The 22,514-nt window shown below is 42.0% G+C and overlaps 1 protein-coding gene across 1 annotated transcript in view; it reads left to right on the top strand.

Moving 5' to 3' along the window:
• The window catches only part of SLC6A19 (solute carrier family 6 member 19), a 156,063-nt gene that overhangs the window by 91,711 nt on the left and 41,838 nt on the right, over positions 1-22,514 (top strand). Inside the window, exons 5-7 of the mRNA XM_082258406.1 lie at positions 4,451-4,632; positions 6,495-6,605; positions 15,804-15,916. Coding sequence (XP_082114532.1) covers positions 4,451-4,632; positions 6,495-6,605; positions 15,804-15,916 — 406 coding nt within the window. The remainder of the gene's footprint in view (positions 1-4,450; positions 4,633-6,494; positions 6,606-15,803; positions 15,917-22,514) is intronic.

Below are 22,514 nucleotides of genomic sequence, written 5' to 3'. Positions count from 1 at the left end.
AAATTATTATTTTAAATTGCTTAAAGTGACTGGCGCCCAACTTTTTCCACCCCACCAAGGATTCAAGGATTTCATCTTTAGCTAAAATACTAGCAGCCCATAGAGCCATCTGGGGGTCCCCCACCACTGCCTAGGGGAATACCAATACACTTTAACAATATTTTCTATTATTATATGGTCATGTTATACTCTGTACATCATTGATATAAAGACTTGAAGTGTATTATGTGTTTCTTAAAAGCTGATACTTAATAATCTATAAATGGTAGTAACAGATAGTTAGGTAGTTTCTTCACCAGTAACCTACATTTTATATTGGATGTCATTTTTTAACCACTTAAGCCCCAGGCCTATTTCTAACACTTTTTGTTTACAAGTTAAAATCAGTATTTTTTCATAGAAAACTACTTAGAACCCCCAAACATTATATATATTTTTTTAACAAAGACTCTGGAGAATAAAATGTCGGTCATTGCAATATTTTTTGTCACGCGGTATTTGCGCAGCGGTCTTTAAAACGCCATTTTTTTGGAAAAATTACGAAAAATCACATTTCACTGCATTTAAAAAAAAAACTAAACAGTAAAGTTAGCCCATTTTTTTTGTATATTGTGAAAGATGATGTTACGCCGAGTAAATAGATACCCAACAAAGTTTAAAATTGCGCACACCCGTGGAATGGCGACAAACTACGGTCAATAGAAATCTCAATAGGCAACTCTTGAAAATGTTTTAACGGTTACCAGTTTAGAGTTAGAAAGTAGCTCTTTTTTTTTACTTATTGCTCACTCTCTGGCAGTTGCGGCGATACCTCACATGTGTGGTTTGAACAATGATTTAATTCTCAGCTCGACTTCCATATGCGTTTATTCGTGCACGAGCTAACGGCGACGGGGTGGCTAAAATTTTTATTTTTTTTCCTATTTTATCTTTTTTGATTTTTTGATCACTTTTATTGCTGTCACAAGCAATGTAAACATCCCTTGTGACAGCAATATGCAGTGACAGGTACTCTTTATGGAGGGATCGAGGGTCTAAAAGACCCTAGACCCCTCCACTACACTTCCATGTATTCAAAACGCCGCAAACGGCATTTTTGAATACACTCGTTTTTTGAATTGCTGCCTTTAGCAGCAGAGTAACCTGGATGTGACGTCATGGATTACGTCATCAGAGACCCGATCGAAGCTGCTTCCGGCTTTGATTGGGACTCCATCCAGCCGGCGGGCATGCCGGCTGGGTGCTCAGGTCTCCCGGTGGGATGGGAGACCCGGGCAAAGCCGCGGAAAGCGGCGGGGGGGCGTCCCCTCCCGCTCGCCGGGGTAACGAACGAACGGCTCCCGAGCCACATCGGTCGTTACTGCCGGAAAGCCGACCGTCGCGTTGATGCCTCTAGCCGACCGTCCTTCTCCCTGAAATTATCACAGAGCTCATGTGATCCTTCTATATAGGATCACATGTCTCTGTGGTCATCTAAGAAGCCACCCCCCCCCCCCCCCCAGTTAGATCACATGTTTGTGGGAAAAAAAGGATGTCAATTTTATGTAGGTAAAGCGTCGCACAGCCACGCAATTGTCCGTTAAAGTAACGCGTTGCCGAATCGCAAAATAGGGCCTGGTCATTAAGGGGGCAAATCCTTCCGGTCTTAAAGTGGTTAATATGGAGCAACACTTTCATTGCAACATAGTAAAAATAGGTTGTTAATTTCTGGGGGGTTTTTTCGTGTTAATTGGTAACACTTTTTATCATCTTTCATCATCATTTGCATTTGAAAAAAGTTTCATGCACCCAGAAATTACATATTCTATTAACTGGAAGTGGAAGGCTAAGAGTCGAATTGTATAGCTCCAAAATTTAGAACTTGAGAAAGAGGAACACCTTAGGGAGATGAGAACCTAAGGTGCCCATAGCACCTCACAATGAAAAGTAGGTGTGGTTATATTAACAGATGATTGGGTGTGGCTCAATAAATTCTCGCCTACTCTCAGTATATATAACTTAGTCCAGTACTCACAAAATACTCCCTGATTTTAGCGGCATAAATGACAATCTTACAGACATACATATCCCTCAGTACAAAGGATATATATATTTTTTTAAATGAAACTCTACCATTACACATGCCTTTCTCTGTACAAAATATAAGAAGATAGCTGACACTTTGTCTGATCCTACCTTAAAGAAGAAGTTCATTAATTAAAGCTGAACTTCAGAAAATTATGGCTTGAATGATCATTTCAGGCTGGTCCCTTTGCAGGTACAGAATAGCTATGTTAAACATTAAAATGAGTGGGTATACTGTTTAAAATCTAGTAATGTACTGTCTCGCCCTGCTCTGCATATGCTCAGGTGCTATCTGTTGTCTGCACTGTGCCTAAAATCAGAGGCACTAGAGGCCGATCAGTTGATAGTTTTAAGATTTACCATTGCTTAAGGGACAAGAAAGCATCAGGAATGACACACACTCTGCTGAGGGAACACAGATTAGGGAAGGAGAAAAGAAAAGCAGGAGAGGTGCAGACTTGTATAAAGTACTCGAAATTTCTACTTGAGTAAAAGTACAAGTGCTCGATCAAAAAATTACTTGAGTAGAAGTGGAAGTGCTCGCAGAAAAAGTTACTTAAGTAGAAGTACTAAAGTATTCAACATTTTTTTTACTTAAGTATTGCAAGTAGTTTTTTCAAAAAATTTGCTACTTAAGTACTAAAAGTAAAAAGTACCAGTAGTTTTGAAAAAAAAATTCTACTCAAGTACTGAAAGTAGAAGTACAAGTACTGTGTTATGTAGTTATTAAAGAAAGAAGTCAAAAGTATGAACATCATACTGTTTTTATTATTTCAAATGATTTATTAAAATGATTAACCTGTGTTTGTTTGTAGTTTCTTGATGCACTTTAAGCGCTGTAGCACCATTTATTTGTTTGTTTCATATTTTCTTTTTATTGGAAAGATTTGGTATAGCAGCTTTTATTATACACAGCCTTTATTTTCGTATGCGCTGATTTACAAATGACATTATACACATTTTTTTGAGCTTTATGCAACCTGCCATCTACTGTTCTGGCAGTGGTAATTTTTTTTAAAAGTAACGAGTAACTATGCAGCACAAAAAAAAAATACTTGAGTAGAAGTATCGAAATCATTGAAAAAATGTAGTGAAGTAAAAGTAGAAGTAGGAGAAAAAAATTCTACTCTAGGAAAGTACAGATACCGCATTTCGGTACTTAAGTACAGTACTTAAGTAGTTCTACTTCGTTACTATACATCTCTGGAGAGGTGACAGGTCAAACTCTGCTGCCAGGGAGACAAAAAGAAGTTACATTTACAGGGATGGGATCTTCTCCTATCTTCCTAATATTTTCTTCTTTCTCCATCATTGGCAGCCTGTGAACTTCAGCACTGTAAAGCTTTAGGTAGTCTTCCTCTCCTAGATTGGAAATGTACATATTTTAATTACAGAAAGTGACATATAGTTTTTGAGACCAAGAAGAGGGGGAGAGTTTCCAGTAAGGAAGTGACTGCTCTGGGCTTCAACAAAATGGCAACATCTAGCAACATGAAAAAAGAGCAATGTTGGGGGCAATATTCAGCACACACTAATTTTGGTAGCAAAATTAATATTGTGGAATGTATGTTCTTTTGTTAAAGAACATTCTTTGTTATCAAACTGTTATGGGTTAAGTTCCACTGTAAAATAACGGGGGCTAACATAGATCACATATCAACCAGCAGCTGTTAAGCTTTAATAATATACACCATATTGTTCAGGTTTCTAAAATAAAATAAATAATTGCCATAGTTGAAGACCCATTTTCTACATGCACTGTTATAAAAGATCTGGTAAGGGTGACTTTCAATGCCCTAAATATAAGTGGTTGGTCAGACATCGTGTGACAATACCACCACTTCCTCTATCACTGTCCTTCTTATTAATACCCATATTCTAGCAGTATGTATGCGCTGTAAAATTGTTTTGTCTCAGGACAGTCCCATGGAATCCCTGGAAGATTGGTGGTATAGCCACCTCCAATGAAGAGCCAATAAAGAGGTTTCTATGACACAATGTTCCCAGACTCCCAAGTTTGTTGCAAACTGAATCGTGCAACTGGACAGTGTTGGGAGAGTGCAAAAATGCACTCAGGTGGACATTATTAGTGATTATGTTTTTCATCTAGTGTCAGCCCCAACGGTTTCTGGGCACTCCTAGATTACCAAGAAAATGCAGGATATGTCAGAGCAAGGGGTATGAATAAAAAAGCTGAAGTTGGGCTTTAACATAACTTACCAGTAAGAGATACCACCAACCGCCTATTCTACCACAAAAGTTTAAACCAATGAATCATTTAGCTGTAATCTGTTTATTGATGTTTTAAGAGATACAAGTTGCACTGTATAAAAGCAATGTGACTGAATATATGACAAATAAATAACATTTTACAAAACATTTTTAGGTCTTGAATCTGAGTGTGCACGGAGTTCTCCTGTGGATTATTACTGGTACAGAGAAACACTGAATGTTTCTAAATCAATTGAAGATTCAGGCACTCTACAATGGTGGCTTGTGCTTAGTTTGGCTTGTGCTTGGGGTGTTCTGTACGTGTGTACCATCAGAGGCATTGAAACAACCGGAAAGGTATTTTTTAACTAAAAGTGGTGCGTAGTAAATTTTTGGTGTGTTCAGATTGTTAGGAATGATGGTTATTTGATACTTAAAGATGTTCTAAAGGCAAAAGGTTTTTTTTTTTTAACTTTATGCATTCTCAGCATTAAAGTTAAAAAAAATTGTGTCTGTGCCCCCCTGCCCCAAACACTTACCCAACACCACTCTTGATCCAATGCTGTCCCCTCAGCAGTTCCGCTCTCCTCTATTCCTGCATTCTCAGGCTTTACTAAGAGCAGTGGGAACCATTGTGTGTCGGCCGAGTTGCCGTGTGTGTCTATAGCCACATACAGCCCAGCTCAGGAGCCAGCCCCTACGAGTTTCCCCAGAGTAAACAGATTGCTATGGTGGCACTCAGAGAAGAGGAGGATCCAAGTGTGCCAGCAGGGAAAAAAGAGGATCTCAAGTCGTTTTTGTGTTCATTAAAAGTCAGCAGTTACAAAAAGTGTAACTGCTGACTTTTAATAAACACACACTCACCTGTCCCAGGATCCAGCGATGTGGTCACCCGAACCATCGCTTCTCTCCCTCTCTTCTCCCCGGCATTTTAGCTGTGGGCACCCAGCTGTAACAGCTTTCGTCTTCACATCCAGGTGTGCACAGTGCATGTGTGAGTTGTGCTGCCCCTGCTGAATGGTCCAGCAGTCTTCTGGGACCTGTGACGTGTCCCAGAAGGCTGCAAGGAGGGAGGGGGAGAGGAGAACTTCCACTCGGATCGCTTAGGCTATCCAAGTGGTAGGGGGAATGGGTACCAGTCAAAGCTAGGTACCCGCTCCCCCCCCCCCCCCAGGAAAAAAAACATGACAAATGTGGCAGGGGAGGGGGGAGCAGTGCTTAAAGCAGAACTTCCCCTTTTGGGTGGAGCTCCCCTTTAATATACTCCTTAAAACAATAGCAAACTGATAGAATCTTAAAGGCCAAGACTAACTACTGCTTGGCTAGAAGCATGGCTTGAAATGATTAAAGATAACTTTATTTCAAGCTTTGCTTCTATATATATCTTTACCTGTAAGCTAAGTTTGGCTCTCATTTGAAGACTACGTTATACATTACTTATGTACTGTATATTATTGTATTAGAGTGCACTCTTGTTGGGAGTCCATTTATCCCAGTTTAGGTGTTGTTTTTAAGTTTGTTGATAATAAAATGAATGCAAGTTTTTAAAGAGGTTTCTTGGACTCCATATCTTATGCTTTTGGGAGGATTGTTCTTTCCTTTTTTTCCTTTTTGAGCTGCTTTTGGGGCTTATGGATACAAATGAATTTCTATTATTTTTTCATTGCTTGCCATCACTGTTTTTTTAAGTGTCTATATTTATCCTCTATATGTTTTGGCATTTTTTGGACATTATATATATATATATATTTTTTTTTTTTTTGCATCAGCTTTTTCATGCTATGTCATCCCAGTGTAAGGCTAATGTTTACCTGATATCAATTTTTCCTAATTAAACGGCAGCTGATTTATTTCCCCACTATGCATGGGATCCTTATCTCCATGACTAAGCTCCAGGGGCAGATGAAACACATTGGGGGCATGGCCTGGTTTTAGCACAGGCTGAGGCTGTCATACACCTTCCTACAGGGTTTTATAAAAATGTGCAATTTCCAAGACTTTTACCTTTTCCTTTAGTATATACATCTGTATAACACCACAGTCACTAGGCAGTAGCAACTACAAAGGTGACCACACATAGGTGAAATGGACATAATAATAATACAATTATTTAGCTGCTTGCATGATTGTACACACACACACACACACACACAGACTTATGGTCAAGGATAGATCAGTAAATATAACATTTGATTAATACAATGTATTTTACCTTTTAGGCAGTTTACGTGACTTCAACACTTCCATACTTGGTTCTCACCATTTTCCTGATCAGAGCTCTGACCCTAAAAGGCTCTGTGAGTGGGATCAAATATCTGTTCACTCCAGATGTAAGTTTTGTCTTGTTACTGCTGTTGTATTAATGAAATTGGTGTTATTTGTGTTATCATGCTGTCTCTAGAAAAATTGTCAGTTGTGCTGAAATGAAGCAAATACCTTTGTAAAAATTACAAGATTACTTTAAAGCAGTGGTCCCCAAACTGTGGATTTTTGTTTGCATTTAGCGGTCCCCTTAAACACAATTCCTCCCACTAACATGATTAATGGGGCACTATTACTCCCACTGGCACCAATGATAGGGCACTATTCCTCTCACTGACACAGACAATGAGGTACAGTTCCTCCCACTGACACCATTAGTGGGGCACTATTTCTTCCTCTTACACAAACAATTGGGCACAGTTCCTTCCACTAACACCATTTATGGGGCAATGTTTTTTTCATTGGAACCAAAAATGGGTTACTATTCCAACCGCAGACTCAAACGATGGAGCATAATTCCTCCCACTGACATCAATTATGGGGCAGACCTTCTCGCTCTGACTCCAACAAAGGGGCACAATTCCTCCCTCTGACACCAACAATGGGGCACAATTTATCTCACTGAATCATACAATGAGGCATTACTCCTTCCATTGACACCAACAAAAGGGCATTACCCCCACCCACTGATCAAGGGCACTAGGTTTTTTGTTACTCAACCTTGGGCAGTGCCATTTTAATAGCATCATGGGCCCCTGGGCAAAGTAATGCATTAGGGCCCCTACTGGCTTGCATCAGGTGTGCCCATCACAGTGCCCCCATACATCAGGTGTCCCCATACATCAGGGTCCCTTATCGCATTACCCATATATATCAGAATTCCCCATCACAGTGTCCCCTTACATCAGGTGTCCCCATCCACCAGGTGTCCTCATCAGTGTCCCCATACATCAGGTGTCCCCATCACAGTGCCCCCTTACATCAGGTGTCCCCATCACAGTGTCCCCATACAGCAGGTGTCCCCAATCTCAGTTCCCCCTTATATCAAGTGTCCCCATTACAGTGCCCTCATACATAAGGTGTCCCCATCATAGTGCCCCCATACATTGGGTGTCTCCATCATAGTGCCCCCTTACATCTGGTGTCCCCATCACAGTGCCCCCTTACATCAGGTGTCCCTATCACAATGTCCTCATACATCAGGTTCCTCATCACAGTGTTCCTATACATCAGGTTCCCCCATCACAGTGTTCCCACACATCAAGTTCCCCTATCACAGTGCCCCCCATACTTTAGAGTCGTGCCCTCCCTTCACCCTTGTACTCACCGATCACAAATGCTGTCCCCACCTGCAATGAAGGCATCTCCTTCTTCCTGAGGTGAGTTCTCAGTCTCAGTGCCGGCCCTCTTTCACCCCCTGCATGAGGGAGGAGAGAGCTGAATCCCCTGTCCTGCAGAAGCTAGCCACTGCTCCTTCTAACATGAGTGGCATTGCAGTTGCTCCTATCAAAGATGAGCACCACAAGTGGCCAAATTACCTGTGTACCCCCCTCCCCCTAACACAGCGCCTGCTACTCCCTCTTGTCCTGGTCCTGATCATGGGGCCCCCATGCACCTGGGACCTTTGTCCTGACCCTGGGCATTGTTTCTTCCCACTATTGCCAGAAAATGTTATACTACTACGGGCTAAATATGGCTCCTCTCAAGTCTTAGGGATAGTAAACTGGCCCCTTGTTTAGAAAGTTTGGGGACACCTGCTTTAAAAGTATAATATATATAATATTTTTGAGAAAGGTCTTTAGTAAACAATACCCACTGTCATTTGCAATTTTATATATTTTTCATATGATAATATACACATATATGTACAGTTTTTCCCAAAATTGAGTACACCCCACAAAGTTTTGTAAATTTTTTATTATATCTTTTCATGTAAAATGAAACAATCACAGTGCAGCGCTTTAAAACAATAGAAATTGATGAAACAACACATATGATGTATACAATAGTAATTAAAGTCCCAAGGTAATAAGGATGCTCATGCGGACATATAAATAAACAGATGTGCTCAACAGCGCGGATCCTCCTCCAGCCACACTAGCTCCTCACCTCCAGCTTTGACCCCGGTATTACCAGATGGGTCAAACAAGCTAAATCCTGGGAAAGGTTTGCAATGGTGTTTCACAGCGGGAACACTCTCATAACAGACCTGGATACCTCGCACTGTGGAGCACATCTGTTTATTTATATGTCCGCATGAGCACCCTTATCACCTTGGGACTTTAATTACTATTGTATATATCATATGTTTTGTTTCATCCATTTCTATTGTTTTAAAGCGCTGCCCTGTGATTTTTTCATTTTTCAGCTTGGGATTTGGTATTTTGGCCTTTAGTGTTCAGTTGCTTTCCATTTATTTATTTATCTATTTGGTTCATGGTGCGCTGATTTTATTTTTATCTTATATCTTTTCATGTGACAACAGCGAGTGTACAGCTTGTATAAAAGTGTAAATTTGCTGTCCCCTCAAAGTAACGTAACACACAGTCATTAATGTCTAAACCGCTGGCAACAAAAGTGAGTACACCCCTAAGTAAAAATGTCCAAATTGGGACAGAGTAGCCATTTTCTCTCCCCAGTGTCATGTGACTCGTTAGTGTTACAAGGTCTCAGGTGTGAATGGGGAGCAGGTGTGTTACATTTGGTGTTCTGGCTCTTACTCTCTCATACTGGTCACTGGAAGTTCAACATGGCACCTCATTGCAAAGAACTCTCTGAGGATCTGAAAAAAAGAGTTTTTGCTCTACATAAGATGGCCTAGGCCAGTGATGGCGAACCTTGACCCCCTAGATGTTTTGGAACTACATTATTCATGATGCTCAACTACACTAAAGAGTGCAAGAGCATCATGGGAAATGTAGTTTCAAAACATCTGGGGTGTCAAGGTTCGCCATCACTGGCCTAGGCTTTAAGAAGATTGCCAAGACCCTGGAACTGAGCTGCAGCATGGTGGCCAAGACCATACAGCAGTTTAACAGGACAGGTTCCACTCAGAACAGGTCTCACCATGGTTGACCAAAGAAGTTGAGTACACGTGCTCAGCGTCATATCCAGAGGTTGTCTTTGGGAAGAAGACGTATGAGTGCTGCCAGCATTGCTGCAGAGGTTGAAGGGGTGGGGGGGTCAGCCTGTCAGTGCTCAGACCATACGCCGCACACTGCATCAAATTGGTCCGCATGGGTGTCACCCTAGAAGAAATCCTCTTCCAATGATAATGCACAAGAAAGCCCGCAAACAGTTTTACTGAGGACAAGCAAACTAAGGACATGGATTACTAGAACATTGCCCTGTGGTCTGATGAGACCAAGATAAACTTATTTGCTTTAGATGGTGTCAAGCGTGTGTGGTGGCAACCAGGTGAGGAGTACAAAGACAAGTGTGTCATGCCTACAGTAAAGCATGGTGGTGGGAGTGTCATGGTCTGGGGCTGCATGAGTGGGCACTCACTGGGGATTTACAGTTCATTGAGGGAACCATGAATACCAACATGTACTGTGACATACTGAAGCAGAGCATGATCCCTTCCCTTCCAAGACTGGGCCTCAGGGCAGTATTCTAAAATGATAATGACCCCAAACACACCTCCAAGACGACCACTGTATTGCTAAAGAAGCTGAAGGTAAAGGTGATGGACTGGCCAAGCATGTCTCCAGACCTAAACCCTATTGAGCATCTGTTTGGCATCCTCAAACGGAAGGTGAAGGAGTGCAAGGTCTCTAACATCCACCAGCTCCGTAATGTTGTCATGGAGGAGTGGAAAAGGACTCCAGTGGCAACCTGTGAAGCTCTGGTGAACTCTGTGCCCAAGAGGCCTAAGGCAATGTTGGAAAATAATGGTGGTCACCCAAAATATTGACACTTTGGGCCCAATTTAGACATTTGCACTTAGGGGTGTATTCACTTTTGTTGCCAGCGGTTTAGACATTAATAGCTGTGTGTTGAGTTATTTTGAGGGGACACCACATTTACACTGTTATACAAGCTGTACACTCACTACTTTACATTGTAGCAAAGTGTCATTTCTTCAGTGTTGTCACATGAAAAGATATAATAAAATATTTCCAAAAATGTAAGGGGTGTACTCAGTTTTGTGAAATACTGTGTATATGTATATATATATATATATATATATATATATATATATATATATACTATATTACCAAATGTTTTGGGGTGCCTGCCCCTTTACACACACATGAACTTTAATGGCATCCCAGTCTTAGTCTGTAGGGTGCAACTATAACAGTTTCCACTCTTCTGGGAAGGCTGTCCACAAGGTTTAGGAGTGTGTCTATGGGAATGTTTGACCATTCTTCCAGAAGCGCACTTGTGAGGTCAGGCAGTAATGTGGACGAGAAGGCCTGGCTTGCAGTCTCCAATTTAATTTATCCCAAAGATGTTCTATTGGGTTGAGGTCAGGACTCTGTGCAGCCCAGTCATGTTCCTCCACCCCAAACTAGCTCATCCATGCCTTTATGGACCTTGCTTTGTGCACTGGTCCAAATCATTTGGTGGAGGGAGGATTATGGTGTGGGTTTTTTTTAAGGGGTTGGGCTTGGCCCCTTAGTTCCAGTGGACTGCATAATTCTTAAACATGTTAAAACCTAACAATATAGGAATACATAACACAAGGTATAGATAACATTATACTTGGTACAGTGCCTAAACAAGTTACAAACAATATAACAAGATTACATACACATTATGCAAAAATATAGTTGCAGTCCAGCAAATAAAGACATATACAGTAGGATATTATGCTCATCAAACTCAAAGAAGCAATAGACCAAATGTAGAACCATATGCAATAGTTGGTTTCAGGATAATCCCACAAGTCCCCAGTCTCTGTATGTTGTCTGTATACATAGTATTGAATGTCCTCATTTCCTGGCTGAGACAGTCCCACCTTATCCATGCAAAGGTGGTGTCCATAGTATCACTCCAGAAAACAATGGTGGAACTCCTTGGTAGTCATAAATTTCCATCTAGATAGCAGTGAGACTTAGGTACAATAAATTGTTCCCAAACAGCAGTCTCATAGATTTACGGACATAGGTAAATGCCAGTCCATATAGTTCCCAGACAGACCGCACCAAATATTGTTGGAGCTGGGACAGTCGTGTCAACCTCTGCCCTCACCAACAGGGAAACAAATAAGGAGGAGGCTGCTGCACCACTGTCTCCCCATCACACCCCCTCCTCTCATCCTTCCTCATTGTCCTCCACAGTTGTGAAAGAACATTGTTTTGCCTAAGGACTCGGAAATTGACACACCAGGCCGCCCATAATGCACCAGGAGATTCCTCCGCAACCACTGCAGCCACCACCGACTCTTCTGGCTCTGGATCTGGAGGGTCTCTGGATGGTTGTCCAATCACCTGAGTCCACATCAGCACCAGACTCAGCCATTACCTTACTGGTTGTCTCACAGTTGCTCCATAACCAACATCATTGCCACTGCTTCTTAGGTGTTGTCTTAGACAGACTGGCTCAACCCCACTGTCCTTGGGGGAACCCTGGTCCCAACTACCCTCTGCATAAGACACCAAATCTGGAGAGTCCTTGAACCACTTTTGGCGGCTTTAAGGGATCATGCAAGCTGCCAACTTTTACCCATACTGCATCCTCATTCTAGGGCACAAGTTGGACAGCAGTGCCTGCCAAGCTGGTCTCAGTTCCGCCCCGCTTCTTCTCCAGATATGATATGCACATACATATTAGAGAGACTGCCACATTGTGTCATGGATGCTTCAGACCTGAGGTGTACCCTTTTTAGTGTACTTTGATATTCCTGGCCTGAGGCCCACCTCCTGGAATAACGAATGTCCATTCAGGATGCTTTTTCAATGCTTTACTGCAGAACAAAGTGCATGTCATACTGGCACCATTACATCACTTCCTCCGTAAAGCATGTGATACAACAGTATAACCCAGCTGTGGATCCTTACATGAAGTTTCTATTTGGGCCTAGTCCCTGAAGGCCTACCACTCTTCAGGGTACAGACCGATATTCTACAAATTAGTGGTAGCCTGTTTCCATCCACCTTCTGCCCAGGGCTCCATCCACACCAGGATATAAAAAGGACTAACATTACCAGGGGAGTGGTCTCTTTAAAAGGGAACTACCACCTGCCAGAACATTAAATGTCCCTACCCAGTCTTACTACTCAGCCCTGTTCTTCTTATTAGGGACACAAGGAAAGCAGAGCAAGCATGTGTCTATGTTACAAATGTTATGCTGAGGGCACAAAATTGCATACTACCCCTGTATAACATACTGTATATGAATGAGGAAGCTGCAGCTGATATATATTTTTACACTTCAGGCATTATTAAACATTTAGGTCTAGATAATTAAAAGTAGTGTAGATACCTAATGCCACTTGCTTAAACATGCAGATGCATGGTAAGGTTTGTAATGTACAATAGGGTGCAGCTTAGCTCTGCAATACATTTTGATGCACACAATGAAGGGTTTCCTGACTTATTCTGGCCTGTCTGCTTTTGATGTGCTTTGATCTCATAAGCATAAATCCTTAATCTTTTATGTTCCATCTACATAGTTTTAAAAAGGTTACTTAACCTCAAAACCACTTTCATAAGCATATTTGCTTTAAAATGAAGAGATTATTCTTTAAATAGTTTTGCCTGCTTGTATGACCTTTGTTCAATAGAAATCTAAAACCTGTAACTTATTACAACAAATAAGTAATCTATTTCTTAAAATTAGCACTAGGTTTGTTAAAATCATGGGACCCATAAAACAGTCAGCAATATATTTGTCTGTTAAAGTTGAATTCTAGGCAGCTATACAAATACCATTTATTGCAGTTAAGTATTCATTAAAAAAATATTTATTTGATTTTTAAAGTTAGTTAATGTAAATACTTGAATGTGTCTTCATATCATAGAGGATTTTTATAGTGCCAAATTGCACAGCACTTTACAAAATAAAGAGAGACAGTACAGTTACAAAGCAATTCAAAACAAGAGGGTTAGGTGGGCCTTGCTCACAATGATACAAAAGATAATAGCAGTGTGGGGATGAGTAGTTTGAAAACTAATTTTCAGCTGTTAGGCAGAGGCAGTATAGTCTTTCCTGAAGAGACGAGTTTACAGAGATAATTTTAAAGACAGACACAGTATGAAATAGCTGTACAGTTTGAGGTATGATGTTCCAGAAGAGAGAAGAGACTGGACAAGTTCTGGAGGTGAGCATGGGGGAAGGTGACAAGGTAGCTTGAGAGTAGAAGGCCTTGGGAAGAATGAAGCGAAGGGTTTGGGGTGCTATTTTGAGACCAGATTGATAATGTAACTGGGGGCAGAGTTGAGGATGGCTTTGTATGATGGTAATGTTTTGAACTATTGAATTGTATGTTGGGCAGTCAGAAACCACTGGAGAGGTGGCTGACAAGGTGGATGAGTTTGGCAGCGACATTCATGATAGACTGGAGGGAAAGTAGCCTATAAAAATGTAGGCCGATGTGAAGAAAGCTAAATGAAGATGTAAAAAGTAACGAATGTGAATGTAGACATGGTATGTTAGTTGTGTGTGATAACTGGGCAGTAGAGATCTCATAACAAATTGCATCTACCATGTTTTTTAAATTATTTTAATTAAATAAAAGAGTTAGTGGATGGCAGCTGTGGGGGACAAAGTAAAGCGTTAAAGGTAAAAAAGAGAAAAAATAACAAAATAAATAAAAAAGAGTTGGCAAAGATTGGATGAGAGACTGTTAATGAGAGTGATAGCATAAGTCTGTATGGTAGCACAGAGTGAGGGATTACATTTTAGGAGGGCAGCTGTATACAGGATGAAGTCTTACATGGACCCAGTTTTACACCACACTCAGTCAAGATTGTATAAATAAAAATGTACCGCGCTATGGATAAATAAATGTGTCTAACCCAAATGCTGCTGCTCAAAATTTGGTAAAACCAAATTTTAAATATAAAGTGCCAATACACAGCGCAAAAAGGTATGTGATATAACAATACAATACTTATTAATTATTTGTCAGTATTGTATTGTTATATCACATACCTTTTTGCGCTGTGTATTGGCACTTTATACTCAGTCAAGATTGCAGCTATGTCTTTTGACTTCTGGGGTGGCCTGTTTGCCAGGGTTGTAACGGTTGCAACCTAATTCTTCATGTAGTAAGGGGGGCAAGGGTGTCCAGAGAGGAGGAGAGTGAGCTGTAGAAAGAAGTGGCCCAGTCCTGGCAGAATAAAGAAGAAAGAAGTTGAAGAGGTTAAGGTTGCTATTGGTAACAAGTTGCTGGTTGGAGGAATAGGGGGGTAATGACAAAGTAAATGTGAAACTGATAAGGTTGTGTCAAAGAGAGGAAAGGAGTGTTGGAAAGGTTGCAAGGAATTCAGCAGCAGGAGAATACAAAGACAATGGTGTTGCCCAGGAGAACTCAAACAGGGAAAGGGAGGGTCAGTACTCTGGGCCAATTAGGCTATACTACATGCACATGTGTTAATCTGTAAAAATGTTGACAGAATAAATGAGGAGAGGAATTACTTTCATCCTTGTTGAATCTCAGGATGAGGAGAGGGAGGTTATCAAGAGGTATTACTTAAATACAGTGAAGGAAGGTGAGGTCACCAACCTGGTCTGCAGCTTTAATTAAAATATTCTGTTTTCATAAAACAAAAGATATATTTTATAATTAATGTTATATGAAAAAAAGTTAAAAAAACCTTAATGTTTTGGGTTTATTTTTTATTTGCATTTAAACCACTGTTCTATATCCATGCTTTACAATTTATACAGATTTTGTTTTACAAATAAGCATAATACATGACATGGCATTTAATACATGACAAAGGATTCTCCGAGTACAATAGTTTAACTAGGAAGACAGCACTGCAGCATGCTTTGGGGGTTAAGGGGCATAAGGGATGGGTCACTGCTCTGAGCCATTTATTTGTCTTTGCAAATTCTGCTCAAGCTATTGAGTAACAACAGATAGATGAAAGAGATAGATGAAAACACAAGAGGATACTAAAGCTTCACCTGCCTGATCAGATAAGGAATAAAGCATGTTAATATGTAATTTCATGTTTACCTGGGTTAAAAAAAAAAAAAAAACACTTTAAAAAAAAAACATCTAAGTAGTCCTGACCAAAAAAATTATTGAAAGTAAAAGAATAATTTTATAATATAGGATAATATTTTAATCTCATATTTCTTTTAGGTTGCTGAACTGGCAAATCCGGTTACTTGGTTGGATGCTGGTGCACAAGTCTTCTACTCTTTCTCTCTTGCATTTGGTGGTCTTATTTCCTTTTCAAGTTACAATTCCATACAGTAAGTATACCTTTTATGTTTTTTTTATAAAATAGATTATTAGAGTGAGAGATATATGCCACAAAATATTTATTTTTAAATAATTATACACTAACATCAGTTTTTTAACTAGCCCTTCCCTAAATGCCTATTTAGTATTTACTTCTATTGAAAACTAGTAGTAAATTATGTAAATTAAAGTGGTATTAAACCCCAAAGCAAATATCTGTTATAATTCAGCTTACCAATTCTTAGATGTGATGGCTGCATTAGTTTTCTTTTTAGCCTTTCTTTCTTCTGTTTTCATCTGGTGAACCAGCCAGCAAGTGTTGCTTGTTTTTTGAAAAAGCACAACTTTTTCAGCTCTATAGCAGAATCTCTCAGTTTATATAGATTGAACAAACCATTTAAAGTGGAAGTAGAGTCCACTTTTTACCTTTTACTCACAGGTAAGCCTATAATGAGGCTTACCTGTAGGTAAGGGGACTATCTCCTAAACTTGTACTGTTTAGGCGATATTCCCACGGGATGCAGCTAGTGACGTCACCGGTGCATGCGCTCTGAAGGGACAGCATACCCATGAGGGGGGAGCAGAGGGTAAAAAAATAAAAGGAGGAGGACACGAAGGGAGGAGGAGGACACAGCATCCAGAGGAGGAGGACAAGGAGGGGGGCAGGAGGAGGAGGACATGGGGGACAGTAGGGGATGATCAGTGCAGCGGTGGGGACAGTTGCTAGCATTGATCTCCCTGTATGACTTCTCAGCCCTCCCTGTATGACTTCCCCACCGCCGCACCGATCATCCCTGTCTGTCAGCCAGGAGATCATCCATTGGTGCAGGGTGGGTCACAGTGCCCCCCCCCAAACCCCCCCCCCCCCCCCAGAGCCCTGTGTGCAGTGAACACCCTGCAAACTTGGATGATACGCCATTGGGTGCTGTACATGCTCCTGGCCACTACACTCTATAGACTGCATTAGAAGTTATATAATAGTAACTACTGCACACTTTAGACGGGCCTGCAAATAACATACTACTGACTGCTAAATCCTGTATGCTGTATGCTGTTAGCTGCACTCCCAGCAAACAAAGTGGTTATGCCCACCTATATGTAACATACAGCCCTGCTTCATGAGAGCATTGGTCAGAAGTATGTCATGTATAGCCTAGTATACAGAGTGCAGGGCTTAGGAATATGCAATGTACACCTCACTATACAGGGTGAAGCACTCAGAAGTACAGTCCAGTGGGCAAGTACAAAAAATATGAACATAAGCTGTATGTAACATATATTGTAGGTTGGTCAGGAGTATGTACATGGTAAATTACATTATCCTGACCTCTGCAGTACTCCTGAATGCAGTGTCATACATCACATACTCTTGACCTCTAAACTTTGTGAGCTGTGCTGTTCCTTCCTCTCAAAGAAAAACCTCTGCATTCCCCACTCTACTAAAGGCTCACCATTACTCCACAACTTATTTTTACAGTCCCTACTCTCTTCAGCTGCCTCCTTTCTTAAATAGCTGAAGCAGCTCATTTTCACTTGCAACGTGGGACACAAGCTTTTTCACTTGTGTCCATGCTGCTTCCTCCTGCTTGTACAATGCAGTGAGAGTTGCTCAGTGCATCCAACACAACTTCAGCCACAATTTGGCCAACAGGCACCTGGGGCACTGGACAAAAGATACGGGTTGCGTACCCTGAGTGCTGGAACTAGTGATGCCCCTGGTTTGACGAAAACTTAAAATTATAACTTATGGCCACAACTGGACAGCAAAGGTCTCACTACTATACTGCCAAGGAGACATAAGCATATTGTGTGAGCCACACATTAACATCTAGCCAGTGCTGACATATTACTGAAATATTGCTTATTCACAAGGAAAATGTCAGGCTTGGTTTTGTGGACTTCAGAGTAAATAAAATGAACTGATATAACACTCTCAATAACTTGATGCAGGAGGAATGTCAAGACTATTTTTGAAAAAAGCACCAGTAGGGGGCAACAGGCGGAGAGAAGCAATTTCCATTGATGTTTCTGCAGTTACAGCTTATTGCCAAGTTGGCTTAAATGATGAATTGAGTGGATAATGAGCTGGCAAACTGTATCTGGGTGCCATAGATTATATAGGAGAAAAAGGAGGCAGAGGCATATCAGCAAGGCATGATTTTATCTAAAGGCAGAAGAAGCTTGCAGAGGAGTGAAATCTTTCTATCCCACCAGATGGCACTGTACCATGGGTGCAGGTCACTGCTATCCATTGGGCCACTCCGCATGGCTCAGCAGTCTGGGTCTCTTTTAGTACATCTGCTGCTGACAGTGCTATATTGCTTTGCGGCTTCTGCTTTGCAGCCTATTGGTAAATGCCTTAGTCATTTGGGTACCCCATGATTATGGAGACATGACTTTTCGACACAAAGCTTGGTGGGAGCCACGCATGAATTATACAGTCAGCAGCAAAAGGCTTGCACTCCTTCTACTTGCTCCTCCATTTCTACCTCTTTAACCAATCCCATGAATCTCCACCTGCATACACTTCAAGATCTGCAGTCTCAAATAAAAGGGATGAAAGTCACACAATAGATTTTTGAGGCTTACCATATGGTACATCTTGCAGAGAAAAGGGTCATCATAGCGCCATACAGAGAAGGGTCAAGCATTGGCTTGTATCTTTTCATAAGTCTCCTATCCCTGCCATCTCCAGCAGCATTTTTGACCAGGCAGGTGTCTCCTCCTAATCTGTTGGAGTGAAAAAATAAAAAAATTGCCACTCAAATACCCATATGCCCAGCATGTCAATGTCAATTTTGCAAAACTCTGGCTAAAGAAATGTTGGATCACACTCTTTGTGCTGTAACAGACTGGACTTTAAAGGCCCAACAGCAGAAGGAGAAAATCTTCTTTTTGCACAGAGCAGCCTAGATCCTCCTCTTCTCGGGTCCCTCGTCTGCGCTCCTGGAACTTCCCTCCTGTTGAGTGCACCCACAACAAGAAACTTGCGAGCCAAACCTTCTGCCTTTAGAACCACTTTAACAGCTCATTACACTTTTACCAGCTCCTGCCATTGCTGCTGATCTGCCACCACTATCATCTTCTCTCACCACCACCACTGCTGGCCTGCAAATTTTATTAATATTACCTTCCACCATCACCAGCTACTTCCACTGCTGCTGGCCTAAGACTTTTGCCAGCTTTTTTCACAACTTACAGACCTTTACAGACTCCTTCCACTACTGCTGGCCTGTCATCATTACCAGCTCCTTACACCACTGCTAGTCTGCCTCCATTACCAGCTCTTGCCACCACTACTGGTCTGCGACCATTACCATCTCCTGTCCCAATTACCAATTCCTTACACTGCTCTTGGCCTGCCACTATTACTATCTCTATCTACCATTACAAGCTTTTTCCATGACAGTTGGCCTGAGACTCTTTCCAATACTACTGTTCTGCCACCATTGCCATCACTTGCCACCATTACTGCCTTCTTTAGTAGTTGCTGCCACTACTGCTTGCCACCATTACAATCTCCTGCCACCATTACCAGCTACTTCCACCACTGCTGGCCTGTCATAATTACTATGCCCTGCCATAGCTGCTGGCTTTCCATCATTACTTTCTCCTGTCACCACTGCTGGCTTACCACCATTAAAATCTCATGATGCCCCTACTGCCATATTTTGGTGTTCTAGCACTTTAAGTCCAGGTTCACACTGGTGCGATGCTGGAAACCCTGTGATTCAGTGCCGGTTCCCGCATTATACCAAAATCGAAAAGTGGTTCACACTGGGATCTGTGAACCACTGGGGCTGTCAATGTAAAGTTAATGACACCCCCGGATCGGTTCGCAGCTCGCAGTGCACCAGATTTTGCACTTTCCAGTTTTAGTAAAGAAACCCCAAAATATTTTAACTGAAGCCCCGTACACACGTACCGATCGTCGGCATACAAATGTTCGTCTTTTCTCCCCGGGATGTCGGTGTCTGTTGAAAAGTGCAAAGACAGCACAAGGACAGCACAAGAATTTTGTCTGCAGACTTCAGCTGACTGCAGAAGTGATGTCATGTAATGGTTAACTTTCCCTGTGTTTTTAATTTTCTGAGCATGCCCAGTCTTGCAAATCTGCGGTCTGTCGGCCGAATTCTGTACTGACAGGCGAACAATCGTCCGTTCTGGTGTCCGCAGACAAAAATTTTCATGTTTGCAAGAAAGACTTTTGTCCGCGGATTGTGCGCAGACATCTGTCGGAGGCACCATACTAACACGCGTACAATCGGCAGATCTTTCGTCCGCCGACGTTTGTATGCCGACGATCGGTACGTGTGTACGGGCCTTTAGCCTCAGCTGCAAACTTATAGTGTTTACTGCAGGGTGAATCATTGGCTGTGCCCTCTAGTTTGTGGCCTATTCCACTGCTCCAGCAGTCAAAAATATCAGGGCTATCGTCTCTCTAAAGTAGTGCACTCTAATAATGATTCCTAAATAATATGTGCCTGCTTTTTCCTGTTAAACTATGAACCAGTAAAAGCACTTGCATAGTGTGCATTGAGTCGGTACAGAGTTTTGGTAGCTTTTTTCACCTATTCCAATTACACAACATGAAACAGAATAAAAATTCTAAGCTTCCAGTTTTTACAAAATGACAGCCAGTAAACTGTGTATGGGCATAGATTGTCTCTTGTGTCAGTGTCTGCAGCAATAAATGTATATTTTGAGAGGAAACTGGCTGCAGGTCTGCCCAGCAGCTTGATTGCATACTGGGCAAGCACTGACCAGTGATTTATCCATTATTTAAGGGAGTCATCTATTAGAAGGGTGTCAACATCCACACTTGACACGTTCTCCCCCACCATATGATGCAGCCGCTGCTGATAGCTGCTGTCGCTGGGTAGAGAAAAATGTTTGAATGGCTCACTTAAACGGCCACCCCCACCATTGCTCTTTCTTTCAATGACAGCAGGCTCCAAGCCTTGTTAGTTAAGCAGTATACTGCCAGCCTACAGAAAAATGGTTACCAGGTTCCTCCAAAGTATGTTCTTTGGTTGTTTTATCTTATACCCCCTCTGTGAGGACAAAATCAGCTCTGCAACTTACCCCTTGTATCGTGGATCCAGGAGGCTCTGAAGCATAAACAAGCCTATTTGTCACAAGTTACTGGAGGCAGAGAAACCAAAGTCCACAGAGTCTCTGCAGACAATATTGTCCTCTGTTTCCTCCCCCTAGCCACATACAACTCCTGGGGTTTGTGAGGAATAAAAATACACCTCATAGCCTACTGCATGGTCTCATTCTGAACGACTTTGCAGCAGCCATACTGCTCAAACTTGTGTACCTGCTGAGGCTTGAGACACCAGGAACTTCTTCTCTTTCTCCTGCTGCTGTGCTTTCAGTGTTCTGGCTATAATTTCAAGCAATATCTGCTCTATCAGGAGCACCACTGGAATTGTAAGGCTGATACCCGCCATGCCACAGTTCACCATTCTAGTTGTCTCCCCAACTGTGACAATATAGTGCTTGCATCCTGTATGAGAAGCCAATGACATTGGGGGAAAAGACCCTCAGCTCCCTCAAGGCTGTCCTACTGCCTTACTCAAATAGGTATTAATTTATGGCCCGCTGATGCATGTGCAGGCAGTGCAACATGGCCAAGACAGAGTTCCTCCGCGTAGGCATGTCGCATATCAGGTTGTGTAGAGTTCCCCTGAACTGGCATAAGATGGCATGGGGTTAACGACTTCTAAGCCTACACCTACAAAGCTGATATAATCTTTGTCCCAGTGTGGCTCCTGTCCCCCAGGCATACCAGCTGAAACACTGTGTGTCATCACTTTGCCTGAGCTGTTGCATAGCCTCCTGAACATGTTCTGCAAACTAATGGTTTAGAAGGTGACTCATCTTCAAGGGGGCATTAATGAGGATGGAGGGGATGAATGTGACTACGCTGTCACTGTCACCAGCTGTAAGGATGTGGGATGGCCCAACCAGCTGCTATGGTGTTGCATGTCCTGCATTTTTCCAAGCTGTAAGCAGAGTTACCCGGTGGGTCGTGATTGATTTATACTATTCCTGCCCATTCTTGCTGGACTACGTGTCTATGGTCAGGTGGACCCTCCTGCTGACCTGTGAGGTCCAGCAACATGAAAGCATTACTTTCCACATGATAGTTGAGGGAAGAAATAGCATCCTGGAACCTGCTACTGCTGTACAGCACAGGCCACAAATTCACAAAAAAAGAGGTGAATTCACTGGCTGGAAAATTAGCTTTAAAGCCAGCAATTTTGCAGAACTGACATTTTGCTGCTTGGCACGAGGGTGGCTGGAGGCACACTACTTCTTTAATTCCAGCAGCTGGGGCAGAGAATCTTGCGTCCTCAATGGTTGGCCAGACCTCATCATCACTACCCCGCCCCCGCCCCCCCCCCCCCATCACTGGAGCCAACTTGGCAGTAGACTGCATCTGTGCCAATTAGTTCTGCCATCTTCTATGCTCCCATTGCTCACTTCAGCCTCAGATGCAATTACATTTTGCACATCCAGGTGGTGGGGTGACAGCAGGAGAAGAGGAAGAGGCAGAACAGGGCATTTTAGCACTGCTGACTACATCAGTCGACTCTGTTT

The sequence above is a fragment of the Pelophylax lessonae genome (genome assembly GCF_965119305.1).
Source record: "Pelophylax lessonae genome assembly, chromosome: 5".
NCBI classification, from domain to species: Eukaryota; Metazoa; Chordata; class Amphibia; order Anura; family Ranidae; genus Pelophylax; species Pelophylax lessonae.
Note: the sequence above shows the minus strand (reverse complement) of the source record. Positions and strands in the feature narration are given on the sequence as shown.